Source organism: Colletotrichum fioriniae, assembly GCF_027942845.1.
Source record: "Colletotrichum fioriniae strain IMI 355084 chromosome Unknown scaffold_2, whole genome shotgun sequence".
Lineage (NCBI taxonomy): Eukaryota > Fungi > Ascomycota > Sordariomycetes > Glomerellales > Glomerellaceae > Colletotrichum > Colletotrichum fioriniae.
The window spans coordinates 2,160,776-2,181,118 of NW_027076838.1; the positions used below are offsets into that span (position 1 = coordinate 2,160,776).

Here is a 20,343-nt window from a genome sequence, read left to right on the forward strand (position 1 = left end):
CATGTAGGAGATGAAATCGAGCAAAGAGCGCCAAGCTTCGGGTTTGATGTTCGTCCCGAAATCAATGCTCTCGGGAGTGAGGTAGGTACCTTTTACTCTGCTCGAACCACCGTGGACAGTCTTTTTTCGTAATTTCCATCCCAACCTTCTGTTCTAGAACTGTTCTCTTCAAGAATTTAAGCTTTGTGTAACAATGCGAGAAAACGAGAGGGAAACACATTCCACCTGCCATCTTTTGATTCTTCTTCCCGGGTACCTGTTCGATTCTTCGCCAATACAACCGAACCGAGTGGTCCGAATCCCAGGCCCGAAAGCCGAACGAAGAGCAGACGGACCGGAAGTAGACACCTCCCACCCCCTATTTCGGGCAGAATAATCAAAAGGCCACGGACCGGTCAGCCTCGTTGTCTCTTTTCTCATCATGTAAATGACAACTTCTTGGCGAAGGCCCGAGTTGGCAACTACCTACACCGTGACTGCTGATTAATAATACTTTGTCCTCTGAACGAAGGGGAATCTCACGCAGAAACTAAAACGCGGCACCTCGTCGTCGGATTCGCCACCACCAACACAAGGAAGGACGAAAAAAAAGGGTCCTCCACCCGAATTCGACACCCGGAAGGGCGCGGGCGGCGTACGTGCGTCAACCGTCAACGGGCATAAAAGCAAGAGTGGAGCCGCCCGGACTTTGACGTACCGGAAATCCCACGTTCACACTACCATACACCCCAGGACATCCGTACGAATCCTCAACCTTAATTATCTCTTCTCTCATTTTTCTTGCGACGCTGTCATTTTCCGAATCACGCTAGGAACAAACCTAGTGAAGAAGAATACAAAAAAGGAATGAAAAGGAATAGAACATGAGCTTGCGGTCAATACTAAGCGGTGGCCGAGTAAAAAAGCCAAAACCAAAGCCGAAGCCATCAGCTTCGCCACGGAAGAATAGCGGGACGAGTAGCCCCCGCAAGCCCGCCGGCGGCAGCAGCAGCAACGCCAAGAGGAATACCACTACCCCATCACACATCCAAGATGACGACGACGACGACGACTTCTTCCACGACAGGCTCGACGACGCAGGGCTCGTCGCGGCGCTGGCGACGGACATGTCGTTGCGCGACGTCGTCCAGGCCATAAAGTACACCCGCAGCCGCATGTTCGGTCCCGTCCCCACGGAGGCGGCCGGCATGAACTCCACGCGCATCGCCGAGGTGCTCAATTACCGCAGAGCCATGCCGGGCATAGTGACAACATCGCACCTCCACGCCCTCCTCGCCTCGCCCACGGCGGTGGAGCGCGAGGTCGCAGAGTTGCAGCGCGGCGGAGCGCTGCGTAAGATCTACGTGCAACGCCGCGGCGGCCTGGGCGAGGCCCTGATCCAGACTTCTGAGCTGGAAGACATGATTGTAAAATCGGCAGAGCTGGACGACGATGCGAGATCCGCCTACGTCAAGTTCCTCAGAGAGAATCCGCTAGCGCAGACGATGCCGCGACTGGCTTGCGGCGGCCATAAACAGGCCGATGCCCTGGTGCGGGCCGGGTTTCTTACATCCAGCATACATCCGCAGCACGTAAATACACCTTTAATGAACTTACACTTGCGCCCTGAAGACCGCGGTAGCTTGATGAGCATCCAAGCAGTCTCTCGCGCAGCATCCGGGAGCTTCGACGCCGTTGGCGGACAAGGAGGAATACACGCCGCGGGTGGTGGGGGAGGGGTCCCGCGTCTATCCCGCGGCGGCGCCGCCGCCGACGCGTCATCATATTCGGGGGCCGAATTCACCATCGCGGTGCCCGGGAACGGGTCGTTTCTAAAACTGACCGCCGCCGCTGTGGAGCACCTCGCCCATCTCCTGTCCAAGTCGCAATTTAGGGAGATGCCCGTGTCTATGCTCCGGGAGCGGTGGGAGGGTGGCGTAGCCCGTGACGAGGCACGCCTCGCAAGGAGGGCCAGGGGAGAATTCGCCGGCGTGCTGCCAGGGAGGACCAGACGATGGAAGGAGTTTTACGGTTTGGAGTTCAACTGGGTGTTGGAGGAAGCCATGGGCGCCGGTCTTGTGGAAGTTTTTGAGACACGGAGCGTAGGTAGGGGAGTCCGCTTGCTGTGATACAGTGATCGTGGTGAGACCCTGGAGTCCGTGTACGATTTCTGCGCAGCCGGGGAAAGGTTTTAAGCTTGATACCGTGGAAATCCCAAATGTTCTTCGACCAGTCGCTAACGACTAGAGACACAACGTTGGGAACATCGGCGTCGATGAAACCTGCCTCTTGACAACCTGCCGTGTCGCTTAGCCTCCATCACGTCAACACGACTGGGATGCCATGGCCGCCTCCTGGCATGTTCGTCCGAGTGTCGCTTCTTTGAAAACCCTTTGATAAGAGGAAAGTCATAGAGATAGAGCTGTTGTAGTACGTATAAGACACCCCGATCGAGTCAGTTACTATTACTTTCTACGAAGAGCGTCATTTTTTGTTGGTAATTTGACAACTAACGTACTTCCCTACTCTCGAAGTACATCATTGAACCGCTAGATAGACGGCAAACCCGTGAAGGTTGCGTGGCCAGCTCGAAAGGGGAACAAGCCTGTTGATTAGTGAAGTTTCCCCAGAACCCCGGCTCCCTGTCGATATCTGCCAAGCACGGGATTTGTTGTAAAGGGTGAAGGGTCGCACTTGAAGGCGAGGCGGAGGATGATGCGGCTCCAGGTTCACCTAGGTAAATCCTAGGGCTTGGGGTTTGATCTTCCATGCTTCGCCCAGTCGCGGAGCATCGTGCAACTGGACCAACGTTTAGACGAGAAGTGCCGGTTTTTAAATGCGACCTCGTTAGGTATAGGCTCTTGAGTCATGGAACCCACTTGTAAAAGCCAGAGCATGAATGTCAACCGCCTCTCATCCGTTCTTTGCATCGATTTGCGTGCTGCTGTCAAAAGTTGAAAGGCTTGGGACCTAAAGGTATGGTTGGTAGCAGAAAGCGACACACTGCAATGGCTGAGTCGCCCGAAATTTCGGGTTGTATTTGAGGTTTTCGAAACTTACACAAAGGCTGTGTGGAGAGAGGTACGATAGTGTATGTCCATCTGCAGCTAGTGTTCCAGAGTATAGTGTTGTCCGAGCGAAAAGACGTTGGCTCACAACTGTCAAATTGAATTGCCTGCCATACTTCAGTCCATCATCCGAGGCCGGCCGTGAGAGCATGGACAGTTAATCCAAACTCACCCAATCAGCCAAGATACCTCGGATGTCATGGCAGCCGCGCAAGAGTCAAGACATCTGGACTAGTCAGTGTCTATAGAGCTCATTAATCAAATGATTGTTTAGTCGGAAGCTCGAAAAACACTCAGCAGAGATTGTCAGAAGGATCATGGCCCAAGATTGACTGCACCGTTGTCCCGAAGACTCATCTTTAAGCCCACTAAGGAAAAGTATTGGAAACTTCAACATCCTCCTTGGTGGCGCAAGACGTTGCAGCTTGCCTGCCTGCATTGACCAAACGTAGAAAAAGCAATTTTGAGGTGCATTCTGGGGGACGGATACCGACTTCGAGTCCCAGTCAGATGCAGTAAGGTAAATTGAGCTTGGGCCATCCATCGCCTGTGCTTCTATTCGAGCTCGTGGAACGCTCGCTTTTGAACGGGATTCCAAGTTCCAAGCTCATCAGTCCAGGCACCGTGTTGATGTGGACAGAGGATTGAAGTGCTAAGCATGGTGAGGCACTTGCGCAACCATCCTGCGACGTGAGAATGCGGAGACGGAGCAACGCAGCAGAATGCTAGGTTCATCGGATGACGAGAACAGTAAAGTACGGGATGAGGTCTGGCAGTGATATATGAACGCCCGGCACAACGGCTCGCCGAGAGTGCCCCGGTGTCGGGGTTCTGCCATCCCGCCCATCATTCTCTGAACGTTTTCTGCTCGATCAACAGATAGATTGATGGCCTGAGCCCCGGACCCCAAGATGCAATGTCCAATGGTGCCAATTTGACCAATTCGAAGGAGGGGCTTCGTAGGATTCGTGCGACGGGCCCAGGCTCTGTGAGATTGCCAGACCAGGGCCATGGTCGCGTTATGCTTCATTGGCGAATGAGATTTGGCGGGGAATGGACGAGGCTGCAGCAGTGCAGCTAAGGTGCTTGTCGTCACACAGACTTTTACGCCAACAGCGTCTTCTCCAACTCTGGGTCGTGCTAGGAAGCTTGCCGGAGACGGCTCCTGCAGACGTGCAGAAAGTGTAGCATATGATGGCTGTTATCGAGGCCTTAGTTCGGCGTGCCTAGTAGAAGATTTGCGCACGGGGACGCCATAGATGGCAGCTCGTTGGCTGGAAGAGGTAGTGATGTGATGGCATCCGGAAATTACAGCGTGGTCCGTCCATATGGGGGTCTCTGGCAATTCGCAGATGTTGTTTGATTGCAACAACGGTTGGCACTTTAAAGTGTTTGCCCCCAGTCATTCCATTTGCCGCGCTCTGTCCAATTGTTGATCGAGTCAACGTTGTCACGGATTCTGTGGATTCGGGGACAGATCGAGAAAGCACCGAGGGTGATGAGCGGGTCTGAGGAAGATTCATGGAGATGGATCATGGCAACCCGAGCTGTTGGCGCTCGTGGAAAATCCGTACGAAGTAGGCTTCTTTTGGCGGTAGTAGTGGAGTGACGCGTATCCGTAGCTAGGTGTCCTGTGCTACCCAGAACACATACTCTGCACAAATTTGCGAGAGACAAAGAGGCAGACATGTGGCAGCACCATGTCTCGGCGTGGGATGGACAGCTGAGGCTGCGCAATATCACCACAAGTCGTTACATGCGCACCTTGTGCTCTGGATGCTGACGACGGACGCTTGCTGCTCTGCTTGCTTGAGGGTTGGAAAGCACGCGCATATGCGTGCGACGGTGGTACGGAGCTCGCGCATGTGCATCCGCGTCTTGTCGTGGATCAAGTGCCGTCGGTCCCAGCGAGGTAGTCGATCCATCATCCCACAAGCTCTCTCTCTTTCTCTCTCGCGCAGATGCAAGCCAGTTTGGGATTTGACAGCAGGGGTTTTTTGGAAGTATCCCGAGACCTAGGGACCAAGTAGCGAGCAGGAGTCAGGCCACAGAGCGGCGTGGCTTATCATCCAAGGACCATGAGGGAGGGATATAGTAGCGCCATGTCTCGAGACGCTTGTGCTTGTGCAATGGGAAGCAATGCTCATGGTCCAAGTGCTCGCGCAGTCTCTCGCGATTAAAGGGGCGTCCTAATGTGCCGAGTACCTCTGATGCTGGTAGCTCGTGGCGGCACCGTGTATATTCTGGGACTAAGCTGGAAAGGGATCCCCCCCTTGCTGTTCCTGAGTTGAGCGATGGTCCTTGCTGGGGATGTGACAGGGGTAGAATCTCCAAGTCTGGGTACCAATTTGACGATGATCAGGCTAGCGAGGGAAAACTTCCTGGGTTGGGCTGCGGGCGTTGTGATGAGTGGTGTATCTCTTGGACGTTGTCTCTAGTACGTACCTGACTAGTTGCCGATGGGGAAGCAATTCGTGACAGAGTCGAGGAAGGAGAGAAATAGTGCTTTTGCTCTTGAAAGTCCGTCAAGACCGGCGAGAGTTGCATGTGCTAATCGAAGTGTGAATGGCGGGGATGGGGAAATCTCGACCGTGTTGCACGCCCTCCTCAGCCCTGACGGGCCAGCTGGAGGGGTGAAAAGGAAATGGAAGGGAAAAAGGGAAAAATCAGAGACGAAGGCAGGGAATGACACAGACACGAGAAAGACAAGCGATAAACGGGGGCAAGGTCGCAAAAGACCAGGGGAGGCAACATCTCTTTCTCTCGTCTCCCTCCCACCTCCCCTTTTTGTGTTTATTGGTATTTGGCACGAGTATTCCGTACATGGATACGTATTGCCCATCTCGCCCGTAACCCCGGTTGCATCTTGTCTTCTCCCTTCCTTTCCCCCCTTCTCATTCAGCTAGTATAGTTCGTTCTAGGGACAAGTTCATTCTCGATTGACTCAGAGACGACGACTGTTTCTTTCCTTTACGATTTGCAGATATCATGTCCCGCAATCTTAGTTGACGCCGATATCGAGGATCGTCACTTTGTCACTGGGTTTGGCAGCTTATCCCTCTAATCCTATTGCGCAATACTTCCCGTTGTCGGCATATCCAAGCACAACTTTTTGTGGATTCCTCACAAGCTCCCGTCCAGAAAAAGCAAAGAATGGTTTAACGGTACGTACAAGGGCCCACTATTTTTTACACTCCTGCACCCTGTCACTTGTCCGCTACTTTGCCCCGGGCAAGTAGGACCAACGAAGAGAGGAGGAGCAGACGGGAGAGGAGAAGAGGAGGAGGAGGAAGGTGCTTTCTCTCTCTTGTCCAGGTTCTTTCCCACTCGTAATAATAGCAAAAGAGCAAAGGGAAAGAGAGAGAGAGAGAGGAAGGGACTTCCAACATTGGACATCCTTCGCATCGAGGACGCGCCTAACACGGAACATACCTTTTTCGAGGAAACGATCCCACTGGTCTGGAACCCTCGACTCTCGACCTCTTTCACTTCCAAAGTTCTCCCCCCTCCTGCCTGCCGCCCACGTTTACACTACAGTCTACGTCTACGTTCAGGACCACGTCCGTCCACGTCCAGATCGCTCCCAACTTATCCGACGGATCTGCCTAGTACCTTCAGCCACTCCTTAACCTTCCTCGCGCCGCCCACGTCTTTGCACATAGCGGCCATTTCCCGCTTACATTGCCGTCCACTGCACTAATCGCACCGAAACGCACTTTTCATCACCACATTCACTCACGCCTTCTCCATTTTCTCGACCAAACACTCCCTACTCATCTCGTCTCGCTGCGCTCTTACGCTTTGCGTCTCCTTTACCTTGCCCACAGGACGCCTCAATTAAGTTGACTCTTCGCCTTGTTCGATTCCGCCTGCCGCCGCCTCTTCCTTAACTTAACGTACGGATTCCTCCGCCAAGACCAAGAGACGCAAACAAGCCCAGCGCTCGAGACTCGGATCTCTCCTTTCCACAAACCATCGCAACCCCATCGGCATCACAGAGCTCATCGCATCCGCCAGCTCTCAGACTTGACGCAATTCCGTCCCAACTCTACCTTACCGCGGCCCCGGTCGAATATCTTTCCGCACTTCGTCACCCAAACTTTGTGGACTTGTTTCCTACTTCTCCTTTGTGAAGCTCAGACGCTCCGAAGCTACAGCGAATCCGCGTTCGCAAATCCCGCGCCCAGCTCTCCTGTCGAAACATTTCCACTCGACGAAACCAACCCCTTCCCTTCCTCCCGCGTCCACCTCAATTTTTTGCCTTTCCCCGACCTGCCGCCCAATCTGAGTACCCGTCGCCATCCCAGTCCTGCGACTTTAGCTGCGCGAGACACGAGAGGCACCGTGCTCTGCAGACAGCCCACGAAAAAGAAACCCCAAGCCGTACGCCGCGCGCCGCCCGCTAGCGCAAGGAATACAGCTCGACGACAAAAAAAATCCACTACAGTCATACCTTTGTTTTCCCTCCGCACTTGCTTCCAACAGAGCCGACAGGGCCCCGGTTTGAACCGCAAGGAACATTCTACGAGACATACGAAGCCACCTCAATCCCAGGATCCCCCCTTCAAATCGTTCGACGCTGCCTTTCTCTCTTCTCACCAACCCCGTCTCGGCCCACCACCAAACACGACAACACAAGCGTCGTCTACTGATTCATCTTTTGGTAAGTTTTTTTCCTTTGGTTCTTCCTCCCTGCTCCTATCCGCTCCGCCCCTTGGGATCGCCCTTATGCCGGCGCATCTGCAAGTCATGCCCAAGTCCCGTGCCCGCTGCCTTAATTGTCATGGTCTAGGTGCACTGACAACCCTCCTGACAGTAGAGCCCCCAATCCGATGAAAACTTCCCACGTCACTCTGCACACCCTCAACGCATAATAACGTTTCATACGTCCCTGTTCTCGAATTGGTCCAGAGTGCTGGGATACAGGCATATTCGCAGGCCAGGTCCCCGTCCACACTCGTGGTTTTCGGACGAATACAACCCACGCGAAAGACGTCCCTTCCTTATCGACGTAATCAACATCCCGACGATCACTCACCCTCTTCCACCCTCCGAGTTCATGGACCGGCCAATTTCTCGACTGCTCTCGACAATCTAGAAGGCAGCTTGCCCAACTCGGAACTTCGTAGTTGCGTACGGATCACGGCTCCTTCCCTTCAATTGTTCAACGATATGGCGACTCTCCCGCGGCCGGCCCGGCCGTCGAATGGCCCGCCAACCATGGCACTGCCCGCTCTACCTGTACCGAAAACGAGAAAAAGTACGGGGGGCATTCCCACGACAGCTTCCAGGGCACCGTCAACACCGAACTCGAAAAGTGGCCTTAGAGCTCCTTCCGCCGGCTTCCTGCCTCCCACAACTCCCGCACCCACCTCAGCCCTTCCGCAACCACGCACAGCCTCTGCCATGAGTAATTCTTCTGTGCGGACGTTGCGTAAGACAGTGAGCATCAACTCATTCCCCCAACCGCCCCGAGGCGACAATCGCATCAGTAGCCTCCCCCCGAGTCCACTTGGTGCTGACTCCTCACGGAACTCCACACGCAAGTCAAAGGGCTCCGTAGCGTCCACGTATTCGCAAAGCAACGGCGCGCCGAGTCTGTTGAACAACAGTGCAGAGGGCAAGTCAATATCAAGCGCAAGTGTGCGTATGTCCGATGGCCTTATCAGCATTTCTTCGCCGCCTCAAAGCAGGAGCTCTTCTGCCCAGGACTCGTATTCAACTTCCGCGACGACGTATGATGACCCTATCGATGGAATGGCGGCAAAATCCTCATCTGACGGCAGCAGTGATAAGAGAGGTTCCAAATTAGACGGCAAGGGTAATGTGATTGTCAGTGTGAGAGTGCGACCAGATGCTAGCGGAAACGAAAACACCAAAGCCGAGGGCGAGTGGATGGTTGATGGACGCAAGTCTCTTGTTGCGTACAGAGGAAAGGAAGGCGGAGACTACTTTTATGGTGAGGTTTGATTGCTCCGCAAAACTACGCAAATTCTTCTAACCCAATATGTCAGATAATGTCTTTACAACACACGACGACAACAGCCGAGTATACGACTGCCTAGCAAAACGTCTAGTCCGCCGTGTCATGGAAGGCTATCACGGAACGGTTTTTGCCTACGGTATGACTGGTACCGGAAAGACGTTTTCGATGCAAGGAACCGCCTCTTCGCCTGGTGTGATCCCGCTCGCCATCACAGATATCTTCTCCTACATCAGAGAGACACCATCTCGCGAATTCCTGCTTCGTGTCAGCTACTTGGAAATCTACAACGAAAAAATTCACGATCTGCTTAGTATGTCGACTGGACCCGGCACGCCCGCTGGTGGGCAGGAGGAAATCAAGTTACGCGAAGACAGCAAGCGCGGTGTTTACGCCAGTCCCTTGAAGGAAGAGATTGTTCAGAGTCCTACCCAGCTTCTCAGGGTAATTGCGCGTGGAGACCAAGCGCGTAGAACTGCAAGCACCCAGTTTAATGCGAGGAGCTCCCGAAGTCATGCAGTTGTACAAATCGTGGTGGAGAGCCGAGAGCGGATACCAGGGAACCCCGGAGGTGGCGACAGCAAAAGATCAGGAATGCTACCCGGTGGCGTGCGAGTGTCAACACTGAGCTTGATCGATCTCGCTGGATCCGAAAAGGCTGCTGAGTCCAAAGAGCGAAGAACCGAGGGCTCGCACATCAACAAGAGTTTGCTCACCTTGGGCACTGTCATCTCCAAACTCTCTGAGCACAAGGACAAGGATGGAAAGGCGGCCGACAAGGATGGGAAGCATCTGCCTTATCGCGACAGCAAGCTGACCAGGCTTTTGCAAGGCGCGTTGTCAGGCGGATCGCTGGTGAGCATTCTTTGCACTATTCAGATTGGAGCGGCTGGCAGTGCTGCATCCTCAAACTCCCACACATCAGAGACGATCAACACCCTCAAATTCGCATCCAGAGCAAAGAATAATATTGTCAGTCATGCCAAGAAGGCGGAAGAGGCTCTCGGAAGCGGTGGTGATGGCGGTGCCAGAGTCCTCCTGGAGCGCTACCGCATGGAGATCCTTGAGTTACGGCAACAGCTCGACACACAAGCCAAGGAAAAGAATGCAAAGTATGCCGAGGAAGAAAGAGAGCGAGATGTCTTGGAGGAGAAGGCCCGTGAACTTGAGGCTGAGCATCGGCATGAAGAGCAAATGCTCGAAATGCAGCTGGCTCGCACAGCGCTCAAGGAACGGATCGATCACCTCAACCGTCTGATCTTGAGTTCCAAATCGATCGGTGTCAACGTCAGCGGCTCTTACAGCGCTCTGGGCATTCACCCTCGGTCCTCAATGGCATCAGCAAGATCATCATTGGCCACTTCTAATGGCGGCAGGCCACTTCTCGAAAGGACAGCGTCAATGACATCGGCGTCGTCAACTATCGGCCGTCGTTCTAGCGGTCGATCGAGTGGAGGACAACGCCAATCTAGTGGCGAAGGAGGGCTTGTAACAGACGATGACAGCATTGGCGAGTATGGTGACGGAAGCGCCTCTCTATCAGCTCAGAACCGCGCCTTGCAGGCCGACTTGGCGGACAAGACAAGATACATCCAGACGCTGGAGAAACGGCTTATGCAGGCACGAAGAGCCAGTTCTTCGAGGACTTCAGTTGGCTTCTCCGCCCCGAATAAGGGCATCATGGTTGGAGAAGACCACAGTGTGTCGACGCTTTTGCGAGAGAAGGACGCCGAGATCGCAGAGCTTCGTGCTCGGCTGGACGACAAGGATCGTATGTTGGGTGCGCTTCGTTCTGCAGCGCGTTCTCGAGACACGGCAGAGGGCCACACTGATGGCAGGACATCAGCCCTTTACGAACACAGCCCACCACCGACAGTGAACCCGCCACCAGCACCATCCGCCGCCCACAACACCCCTCGCAATCGTACCAAGAGTGTCGATGAAATGAGCAAGATTTTGGATGAGATGATCCAGGACCGCGTCGAGACGGGCCATCTTGTGAAGGGAGCACGAGGAAGCATTCGCGTCGTTAGCGATCGTAAACTTGAGGTGCATCCAGAGTTGCCTGCGAATCTCGAACCCCTCAGGAAGGCAGCATCATTTGATGAAACCAACAAGGTCTCGGTGATAGGCATGTGAGAAGTTTTCTTCTGTCGGAGGTGTTAGCTTCGACGTTTATATCGATAGTAGGAATGGTTGGACTTCGCGAGGTTGTCTCACGAGGCCAGAAAGGCGTTTGGGAAAGATCGACTACGATCTGGTTTTTTTTTCTTCTTCTTATACCCTACACTTTACTTCGCCGCGGTCGCTGGCTGGAATGACGGCGGTTCAAGTCACCCTCTTTCGACGTCAGCCGAGACTGTCGGCTTGTTTTATTAGCGTACTGATACGTCCACGAGGGAGGAGTCGGCAGAGATTTCAGACACTACGACCAGGTGTGGTCTCAGTGCATTAGGCAGGCTCAGGATATTGATATTGGCAGAGGGTTCAGAGAAGGGTGGGAAAAGCGACGAGGCCTGCCTGTGGCAGTTTAATATTGGATTGATGGATGATTATGATGGCTCACGTACATCAGAAAGCAGGCCTGGTCAGCTAGCTAATAACGGATGAGCGGTTACGACATCCAGAAGAAGACAATACCATGATCCATCAGATGCCACCATCCTTCCTGTACCCGTGACCGTGGCCGTGGCCGTGACTGTAGCCAAACAGCAGATGTGATTTCTCGGTGCGTTTGGTTTACATGCCTGTTGAAACTACAACGCGCGTAAAGACTCGACTTGGGGAAACGGTCGCAAGGACCCGTCACAGTGTGTCACGTCTTCACCTCGCGCATTGCTGCATTCTGTTTGCCACCCATTGTGACCACCACCGGTTCTGTTTGATGGGCGACGCAGGTCGCCTCACGAGACGGGGTACTAGCCGGGACTTGGTGAACCCAAGCTTGCAGAATGGGAGGGAAGGAGCACGACCGTTGAGAGGGGGGCGGGGGATGGCATACGGGGCGACCCTTCTCAACGCCATATCGAGGGGGCCCGCATGTTAGTCGCGATGTCAGATCAAGGCGTCTTAGTTCAACCCTAGCGTGAGTTTCTCATCTCATGCAAATGAGTACCAGAGGCTCTCAACGGCAACGTAGGGAACTATCACAGATCGTCACAACGACATCAGATCATCACATGGTCATCACAAAAAGCGTAATCTCGGCGATTCCCGACCATCAATTTCAAAGTGCTTTCTTGAGGGAGCAAACAGAGTTTATGGGAGGTTCTTCCCAAGATGGCGGTTTGACGAGGCGGATCGAAGGAGAAGGAGAGGAGGAGGGGGCGGGGGGTGAGCTTGGGGCGGGCGTACGAGCTTTGAGGAGCTTATTTTTAGTTCTGCTTTTCTCGCTGATTTCGAGATGCGAATTATGTGGTCAGGGCGAGAGGCCAGATGGCTGGATCGAAAAGGAGAAGGGAGGGGGTTGCCTGTGATAGTAAGCGGGAAAAAGGAGAGCATACCTATGCCAAAGAGCATGAACGTTGTTGGTGGTGGTTTGAAGTTCCTCCCGTGTGGCTTAGGGGTTTGAGTACGGAGAGATCGCGGCGTGGCGGCAGGGACGAGACCCAACGGACGGAAGTGGCGGGCGCACGGTTGGGAGCGAGCACGGGCGCGCGGAGCGTTTGGATGTAATTTGGATTGATAGCGTTGATGACTGATTGTACTTTTGGTGAGATTTGGAAAAGCTGCTGAACAGAGAGTTGTTTGGTTGCCATTTGGAAGGAGGCTGAATGGGACAGGGACACGGGTTCGAGATGTGATGTGAGGGAGCGGGCTGGTTTGAGTTTCCGATAATGGGAATTGACTCGGATGAAGCCTTGAAAGCCTGGGGAGCCTGGATCATGCCTCTTTCGTTTTCGCTATTTTCTTTTTTTCCTTCTTGTTTATCTTGGTTTCCCATGGGGCTTTAGGCTTCCCCATCATCAATCTTGTGATGGGTCGTTTGGTGTTTGTTCGCGTAAACTCTGAATGGAGACAATGACTTGTCATTGACGTGTGCGCCTTGCGATGGAGTCTTTCTTTCTCAGTTGAACAGGGGACAGTCGGGAGTGGGTTTGCGATGTCCGTTGTTTCCCTGGTTGCCTGCCGGGCACGGGCATGGGCGCCGGTTGTGCTGCACTGCGTGATTGACGATGATGGATCGCAATATCAAAATTTGTTTTGATATGACGCAAATGGGGACTTGCACACTCCTGTCCCGAGTACCGACTACCTCACGCAGTATGGCGATCTGCAGAAAAAAAAGGGCGAAACCTAAATTGTCGCTCGTGACTCTCTGCCTCTTGTCAATCACTGATCATCGACTAGTCGTTGGCCTCTTTTCTCTGACTCTCCCTGACTCTTTCGTGGAGCTGTGTCTCTCAGCTAACGTCTGTCTGTCTCGGTTGGTGGGTATAATTGCTGATCCTTTTGGGTGGTGTCTGGACGATCTTGTGACAGAGTACAATGATGCTGTGTTTGGTCAGTTGAAGAAGTTGTTTGCTCCCTCCTGTCTTTGTGAGAGAACACACAGTTCCAGGAGGGGCACGGAGGAGGTGGTACGACTTTGGACCATTTCCCCGTCTCACGATAGTGATTGTGATGGTGACGTCTTGTTTTGCAGCTTGCTGTGTATTTTACCTCCTGCTTCGCTGATTTCCTCGTAATTGGGTCACACTTCAAGGTTTCAACGGCGCGGACGGGAAAGCCGAGCTAAGATGCCACTTTAAAGAGTGCTCAGCGTGACAGCGAGCAAGGTACCAGGAGTCTAGGACGGCGGATCCCGCGCGCGCGGGGAGAAAAAAAAGATGAAGTAGAGCAGATTTTCTCTTTCCAACGGCCTGGTGTATACTTCGTAGTTCGTATGTCAACGCTCAGTGACCCAGTTTGTGCAGTACCTTTTTTCTGTTTTTTTCTTGCTCGGAATTGACCCAAATTTGAGGGATCCAGAAAGGGGTCGCGACAGGGGTGTAAGTTCCCCATCTTTGCATGTCCACGTGCGGCCTTCTGGATTTGGGAATGCGGATGTGTGTATGTGTGTGTGTGCCTCGAATCATGACATATTTTTTGACTACGAGTCCGAACCTATTACGGCGGTTCTGTACCCTTGTAACGTGCAGATGCAGATGCAGAAGCGCGTTGGGATACGGAATTACGAGAGGGGAGCCAAGCGGACGGGATAAGAAGAATTCGCACAAGTCAAAGATTGAGGGTGAGGAGACGGTGGAAAAGGGAGCCACAAAGCGGTCCCGCAATCCCCATCACAAATATTCCGAAGGACCATCTTATGACCTTTTTGGGAGTGAGCGAACTAGAGCGGCGCTTGATCATGAGTTGACACTCGTGACACTGACAGCCAAGAGGGGGAGGAACGCGCTTTCAGATTTTAGAGAAAGGAAGTGATGACCGTCTTCGGGAGAAGGTCCGGGAGGAACAAGATGGAGGTGCGATGGAGGTGCGGTGACCAAAATGCCCAATGGGAGGCCGGAGATGGGAGTAAGAGCACCGAAAGGAGTAGAAGACGTTGCGGGAGGCACTAAATACGTCTTTTGATTGGTCTGTTGGAATGGGGAGGGGCGGATCTCATCCGAGGACCCCTGCGGCTCAGGGACACAAGCATGCGGGCTCTGACTGGCTGCTTCATCCCCCGGGAGATTCTGAAACGTGCTAAAATCGTGACCGGCGACCACATGAGGTGGGGGAGGAGGAAGTTGGGAAGCTGCAACTTGCGAGTTCCTCCGCCCAACACCACACACTTCTTGACTTCCGAAGGTAGGTAGTAAGCACCAAGTTAGCACCCACCAACTTTGTGTGGATGGCATATGCACAATACCAGGAAAATACTTGCGCAGCGGGTAACCCTTGAAGCATCGGCTTCCTTTTTGGGAACTTACTCAGCGCGTACTCGACCGGTCCCGCAAACCAGTCAACCAGTGTTGCAGATGCAATGCGCGCAGCTTCCCTTTCTGACCTCGGTCTCTTCTTGGAGGCGAATTTTCCACTTCTTTTACGGAGTACGGCTAGGTTGGTTTGGGGCTCGCCGTTGGGCTCCGTCTGTCAAGGTTGGCCTCGAGAAAGCGACTGTCCACTTTTCATGGTGTTGCAACTTTCGCCGCGAGGTTCCGACTTTCGCGAGACCCCCCATGCGAGATACAACGCCAACTGGCCATCCGCCCGTCATGATGTAGGGACGTGTCGACGGTTGTTGGGGCTCTTTGGCATCTGCTTGGGTTCGACCGTGTGGTCACTGCTGCGGGATCGCCTTGGGTATGACGATCCCGTGGGATCTCCCTCGCTTCTTGCTTCTTCTGGCTCCCTGGCAATAGTGAGAGCAGCATTGGAGCAATGACACGACGTGTAAGGGCCAGCTGAAGATGAGGGGCTTGAGGGGAAACCCTGAACTGAGTTTCTATTCGGGGGTCGATCGTGATGCTGCAAGAATCAGAAACTCCGTTCCGCCCAGCCTTGGACGATCTGCTACTATGTACTGTTGGTCTTGTTGCTGTAGCCTGTAGCCTGTAACTGCTGCTCCCTCCACCATGGAACCTCGCACTGCCACGCGGCTGCTTCGGTTCATCGTTTCGCAGTTGGGTTTTCTGGGATGCTCAGCTATTGATAATTGTCAATCGTCATAACGTACCTTACGTCGAACATACCAGGCTTGACGCATTTCGTTGGTCCACCTCATCCCCGCCGTTGCAACTGAGCCACACACAAAGCAGAGATAAAAGCAGGTCCATCAGGCTGAATGCGAAAGACCGCTGGGTTGGATTTATTTTGACAGCGGGTGCCCCAGACTTTTCTTTCCATCTCAAGTCTTAACCGAACTCAGGCAGAAAGGAAGTGTGAGGAACATAGTCTTTGTCCTTTGTTGCAAACGCAAGGCCCGTCGCCACACTCGAGTTTCTTTTAGACGAGCACCACCACGGCACCAACACCACCACAGAAAAGCAAGAGGTCAAGGCATTGACAGCAACAGCTGACACCTCATCCCACGGACATTGACGCTGCAATTGTGCTTCACTCGTACACAACACGACACCTCCTAGACTTCAAGGAGCTCTGACACCTCTTGTCCCCCCAATCCTCCCGCCCTTCCCCATCCGCCCATCCTTCGGCCCATCTTTGCTCGTGCTGCACTCCCCCTTCTCAACTTTCGCCTCTGGGTTCTTCCCCCTTCTCGGCGCTGCTGGACCGGGTATCAAGTCAAAGGCCCGGACGAACAACTCATCGTCCCATCTTCGTCCTTCGCTTCTGCCCAATTACCTCGCACTACCGTACTCCCTCATCCTCTCGCTGTCACTCGAACTGGCATCAGATAGAGTTTGTCCAAAGGCCGGGAAGCCAGAGCCAAAGCCAAGAGGGGAACACCAGGGCCGAACACAGGCAAAGACGGGGCACATTGTTGCAAACAATATACCACAGACCGCGGACGAGACAACCGGTCCACGACGCACCCAGCAGCATTACATGACATACAAGACTGTTTCGGTCGGCAAGCCGGCGTCCAATCCAGTCTATTAAGTAGTCGTCGCTACCCTCCTAACTTTCCCTTACAGCAACGGCTGCAGCTCGATCTAGTTTCTCCCGCTCCATACGCAACGTCCGGCCGAACATACGGGGCAACACCAGCCTTTTGGGTCCACCACTGCTTGAAGCTCCCACTCCAACCGAACCCTGGTCTCTGGTGATCGCCGCCGAGACCCACCATCAGTCATTTACTTCACGCAGTTGATCGCACTTTTCATCCTTTTCGGTTGTCCCCTTTGGGTCCCCTTGGGTCCTTTTTCACTGCGTTCTCTGCTTGATTTTGGTCAAGGGTCGGCCACTTTCTGCGTAGCCGCTCCCCGCTGGATACCTTTAAGCTCCTGCAGCTGTTACCCTGGAGTCTACGGAGCATCCGTACTGAGTCTTGTACCTGGCCTGGAGTCTTGACCCAAAAAGAAGAAGTTGGCCGAGTCTGCCTCACCTTGCTCCGTCCCTCGCTCTCTACCCACGACTTTACTTCTATCCCCGCCTCCCCCGGTTTCTTCACCATACCTTTCTTCTTCCCTTCAGACCTGACCCGATCGCGCCCCCGGCCTCGGTCTCGTTCTGTACGCAGAACGCTGCATTGCTCGTCTTCCACCGCGCTGGCCACCGCATTGCCGTCTGCCCACGTCGACCTCTGATCCTGTGCGACCGTTGCTGGAACCGTTACTATCATGAACGCCTCCTAGAAGGAAGAAGATTTTCTTGTCAATGACCAACTAGGCTCGAAGCCATCCGACACTCCTTTACTAAGACCCTCATCAGTCTATTTTTTTTTCCATTCTGAAAGCTTCAAGTTCGAATTCTCTTACAAGATACCCATTGGGACCGCTTCTTATTAGTGGACACAACCCCAACAACGACGACTCTACGAATTCTACTTCTTTTGGATACCAACCCTTTTTTACTACCCCGTTGCTTATAATGCGAGCAAACATGCCAGCTCCTTTGGATCTCAGCAAATCCAAGCTGTCGATTTCCGATCCGCGGATGAACCTGCGTCGATCTGCCTCACATACGGGTAGCACCAACTACGAGAAGATTCCGCTGTCCGCCACCTCGTCCCGCTTCAGCTTCAATCACCTGCTCTTCTCGTCGCCGCCGCCGTCCCCAAGCTTACCGGCCCTCATCCCGCCTCCCCGAAAATCACCCATCCACCCGCGGCCCAGCCGTGTATTTCGATTCACGTTTTGGTTTGCATTTGGAGCGCTTTTTCTCTACTTTGCAACCTTCCCTTTCCGAAGCATATTCGGCGTGCCGAAGCTCAACCTGCCTCACCTCGGCAAAAACGATGACTTTGAGATGGTAGGGCAAGATGATTTGCCAGACTTCCCAACTCCTATCGTCATCACCGACAAGAGCGGTAAATCGAAATGGACTGTCTCGATACCCCCGAGTTACGACTTCCCATTATCAGTGAAGGAATATGGAGACATGTGTAGCAAGTGTCGTGAGGTGGCTGCCCGTGTGAGGGATATGCGCCATCGGTCTCAGGTCACCGACCAGAACCTCCTGAGTAACGATGCTCCGGCCGATCCATACTTTATCGATGTTACGGAGGCCCAGGAATCAGGTCTTCTCCCAGAATTTGCCACTAGCCAGTGGCCAAGCAAGGGTCAGGGTCGAGACGGAGATCTCGTAGGAGAGAACAAGGACTCTCTGGTTGAGAAGCCTGTTTGCCAGAGGTCGATGACTTTCGTATTGGAGACTGAAGACGCCGGAATCGGACACTCCATCATGCAGCTTTGGACCTTTTACGGGCTTGCACAGAGACAGGGCCGAGCCTTCTTCATCGACGACTCCCGCTGGGCGTATGGCAAATACACCGACATTTTCCAACCGCCTCCCATTCCCAACTGCCGCCCTCCACCACGTCATGAGATGATTCCCTGCCCGCCTCGAGCTCGCCACTTGGTGGTCACCTCGGAAACGGCCAAGTCTCTTTGGGCTGGTTCTCTGAGCAAACCCTATGCCGATTTCCGTGCCCAGGACGAGGAAGGCCTTCGCGAACTATTCGATCTCGCGCACGACGGCTACAGGGCACTGTTTGATCTCAACAAGGATGACACCCAGTACGTCATCAACAGGGTCAAGGAGGTCAAGACCAAGTCTCTCACAGGAGATGCCAACCCCAACGATGGCCTTGTAGTTGGTGTGCATATTCGACATGGAGATTGTCACCCGTTGGAGTACAAATACCGCGGCACTTATATCCCGATGGAGATCATCGCCAACCGTGCCCAGGAGATTATTGATGCCAACTACAACAACACCGGTAGAGATGGTACAGACGACAAACTTGCCAAGAAGCAGTCGCTGATCGTCATGGCATCCGATGACCCGACCGTGTACGACTCCGAGGACTTCAAGGGCTCGATGCGTGCCCAGGAGCAGATCCGTCTCGCCTCCAAACAGGAGACTCATAGACCCGCCACGGACAAGCACGTCATGCACCGTTTCGAGGACGAGTCTTTTGGATGGGAGGGCGGCTTCTTTGCGGCCATGTTCTGGAACCTTGGTCTCTCTTCAATGAGCGCGTCCAACGCTGCAACGGCAAAGAACATGCAGCTGGCACCCTCGGCCGAGACTCTTCGACTGCGCGGCTACATCGGTCGCGCGTACATGATGGACCTTGCTGTGCTCGCCAGCGCCAGCGACGCGATTGTCTGCACCGTCAGCGCCATGGGCTGCCGCCTGCTTGCCGTCATGATGGGCTGGGAGTCCGCCATGGAGGCACACAACTGGGTTAACGTCGACGGGCCTTATGGATGGACTGGTATGTCCTTCTAAGCTGCTCGATGACTGCCACCTGCATTTCTATAGAAACAACAAAGGAAGGGCATGTATGGCTCGCATAGTTCGGGCCATGAGGAAAGCATTCAAATATTTTTTTCATCATAGCATGGTTTCCGGTGTTTACGGCGTCTAAAGCAAACAAAGGCAAAAAGTACCTTGCTTGTTTTATTTTATTTTATACTTTTTTTTCTGGCGCGGATTCTTCCTTTCTGGGTTTTACAAAAAAAAGAGATACCTCTGCAGTCTGATTTATTTATATCAAACCAACTGCATGCATTCAAGGCTGGCGGATTGCCATGGCCGACGGTCGTTACTGCATCAACTAATTATATTACACAAAAAACAACCATACAAACATCAAATAACAAGGAGCGCAGACTTTATTGTCCAGGCGCTAGATAGCAAAGAAATCAATGTCTCAATAAAGACATCATTCTCAACTTTAGCTTGTTCTCTGTGTGACTTGATCGTGTCAGGATGAGTACTCAGGCTATTGAGGAAACTTTCCGTCATACAGCGCTCGTACGCTTTCACATTGGTCAATATCTTGACCTAGGCGATGGTCTCCCGCCTTTGCAATTTTAGGAGAGTTTGATTGCATTAACGAGGATAGTAACACTAGGCCTAGTGATATGTCAACTTTGCAACATGCTGTCCAAACAGAGTTTGAGAGCATTTGTATCTATTTGATGCTAATAATTACCTTGTCTGTGACAGAGATCGCTATTGTCCATCAAAGTCTTTCCAATGTATTGAGGCAGAGGGGTTGAAGACAGGGTACGGCATCCAATTCTATTCTTGTCATTTCTGTTTTCTTACTAGCAGCTCTGTAATACGTATGTGATGGATCGTGTGAAAATGGTTGTAAGTCGCTTCTACGTGAGTCGTCCGTCGCCAGCAAACGCTGCTACAGCTTTTTACAAACTCCAAAATGGCTACTTGAGCATTGTCAGGCAACAGGAAAAG

At 53.2% G+C, this 20,343-nt stretch overlaps 3 protein-coding genes across 3 annotated transcripts; all 3 read left to right on the forward strand.

Annotated features, from left to right (window-relative positions):
- Window positions 1-863: 863 nt before the first annotated feature.
- On the forward strand, window positions 864-2,108 carry N0V96_002402 (uncharacterized protein; the record flags this gene model as incomplete). The annotated part of the gene is made up of 1 exon (XM_053187559.2): window positions 864-2,108. The coding sequence occupies one exon, from the start codon at window positions 864-866 to the stop codon at window positions 2,106-2,108; it is 1,245 nt and encodes a 414-aa protein (XP_053055063.2).
- A 6,345-nt stretch (window positions 2,109-8,453) lies between these two features.
- KIP2 (Kinesin-like protein kip2) lies at window positions 8,454-11,169 on the forward strand (the record flags this gene model as incomplete). The annotated part of the gene is made up of 2 exons (XM_053187558.2): window positions 8,454-9,006; window positions 9,062-11,169. The coding sequence occupies 2 exons, from the start codon at window positions 8,454-8,456 to the stop codon at window positions 11,167-11,169; spliced, it is 2,661 nt and encodes an 886-aa protein (XP_053055062.2).
- A 6,348-nt stretch (window positions 11,170-17,517) lies between these two features.
- On the forward strand, window positions 17,518-19,371 carry N0V96_002404 (uncharacterized protein; the record flags this gene model as incomplete). The annotated part of the gene is made up of 1 exon (XM_053187557.1): window positions 17,518-19,371. The coding sequence occupies one exon, from the start codon at window positions 17,518-17,520 to the stop codon at window positions 19,369-19,371; it is 1,854 nt and encodes a 617-aa protein (XP_053055061.1).
- Between the last annotated feature and the right edge of the window lie 972 nt (window positions 19,372-20,343).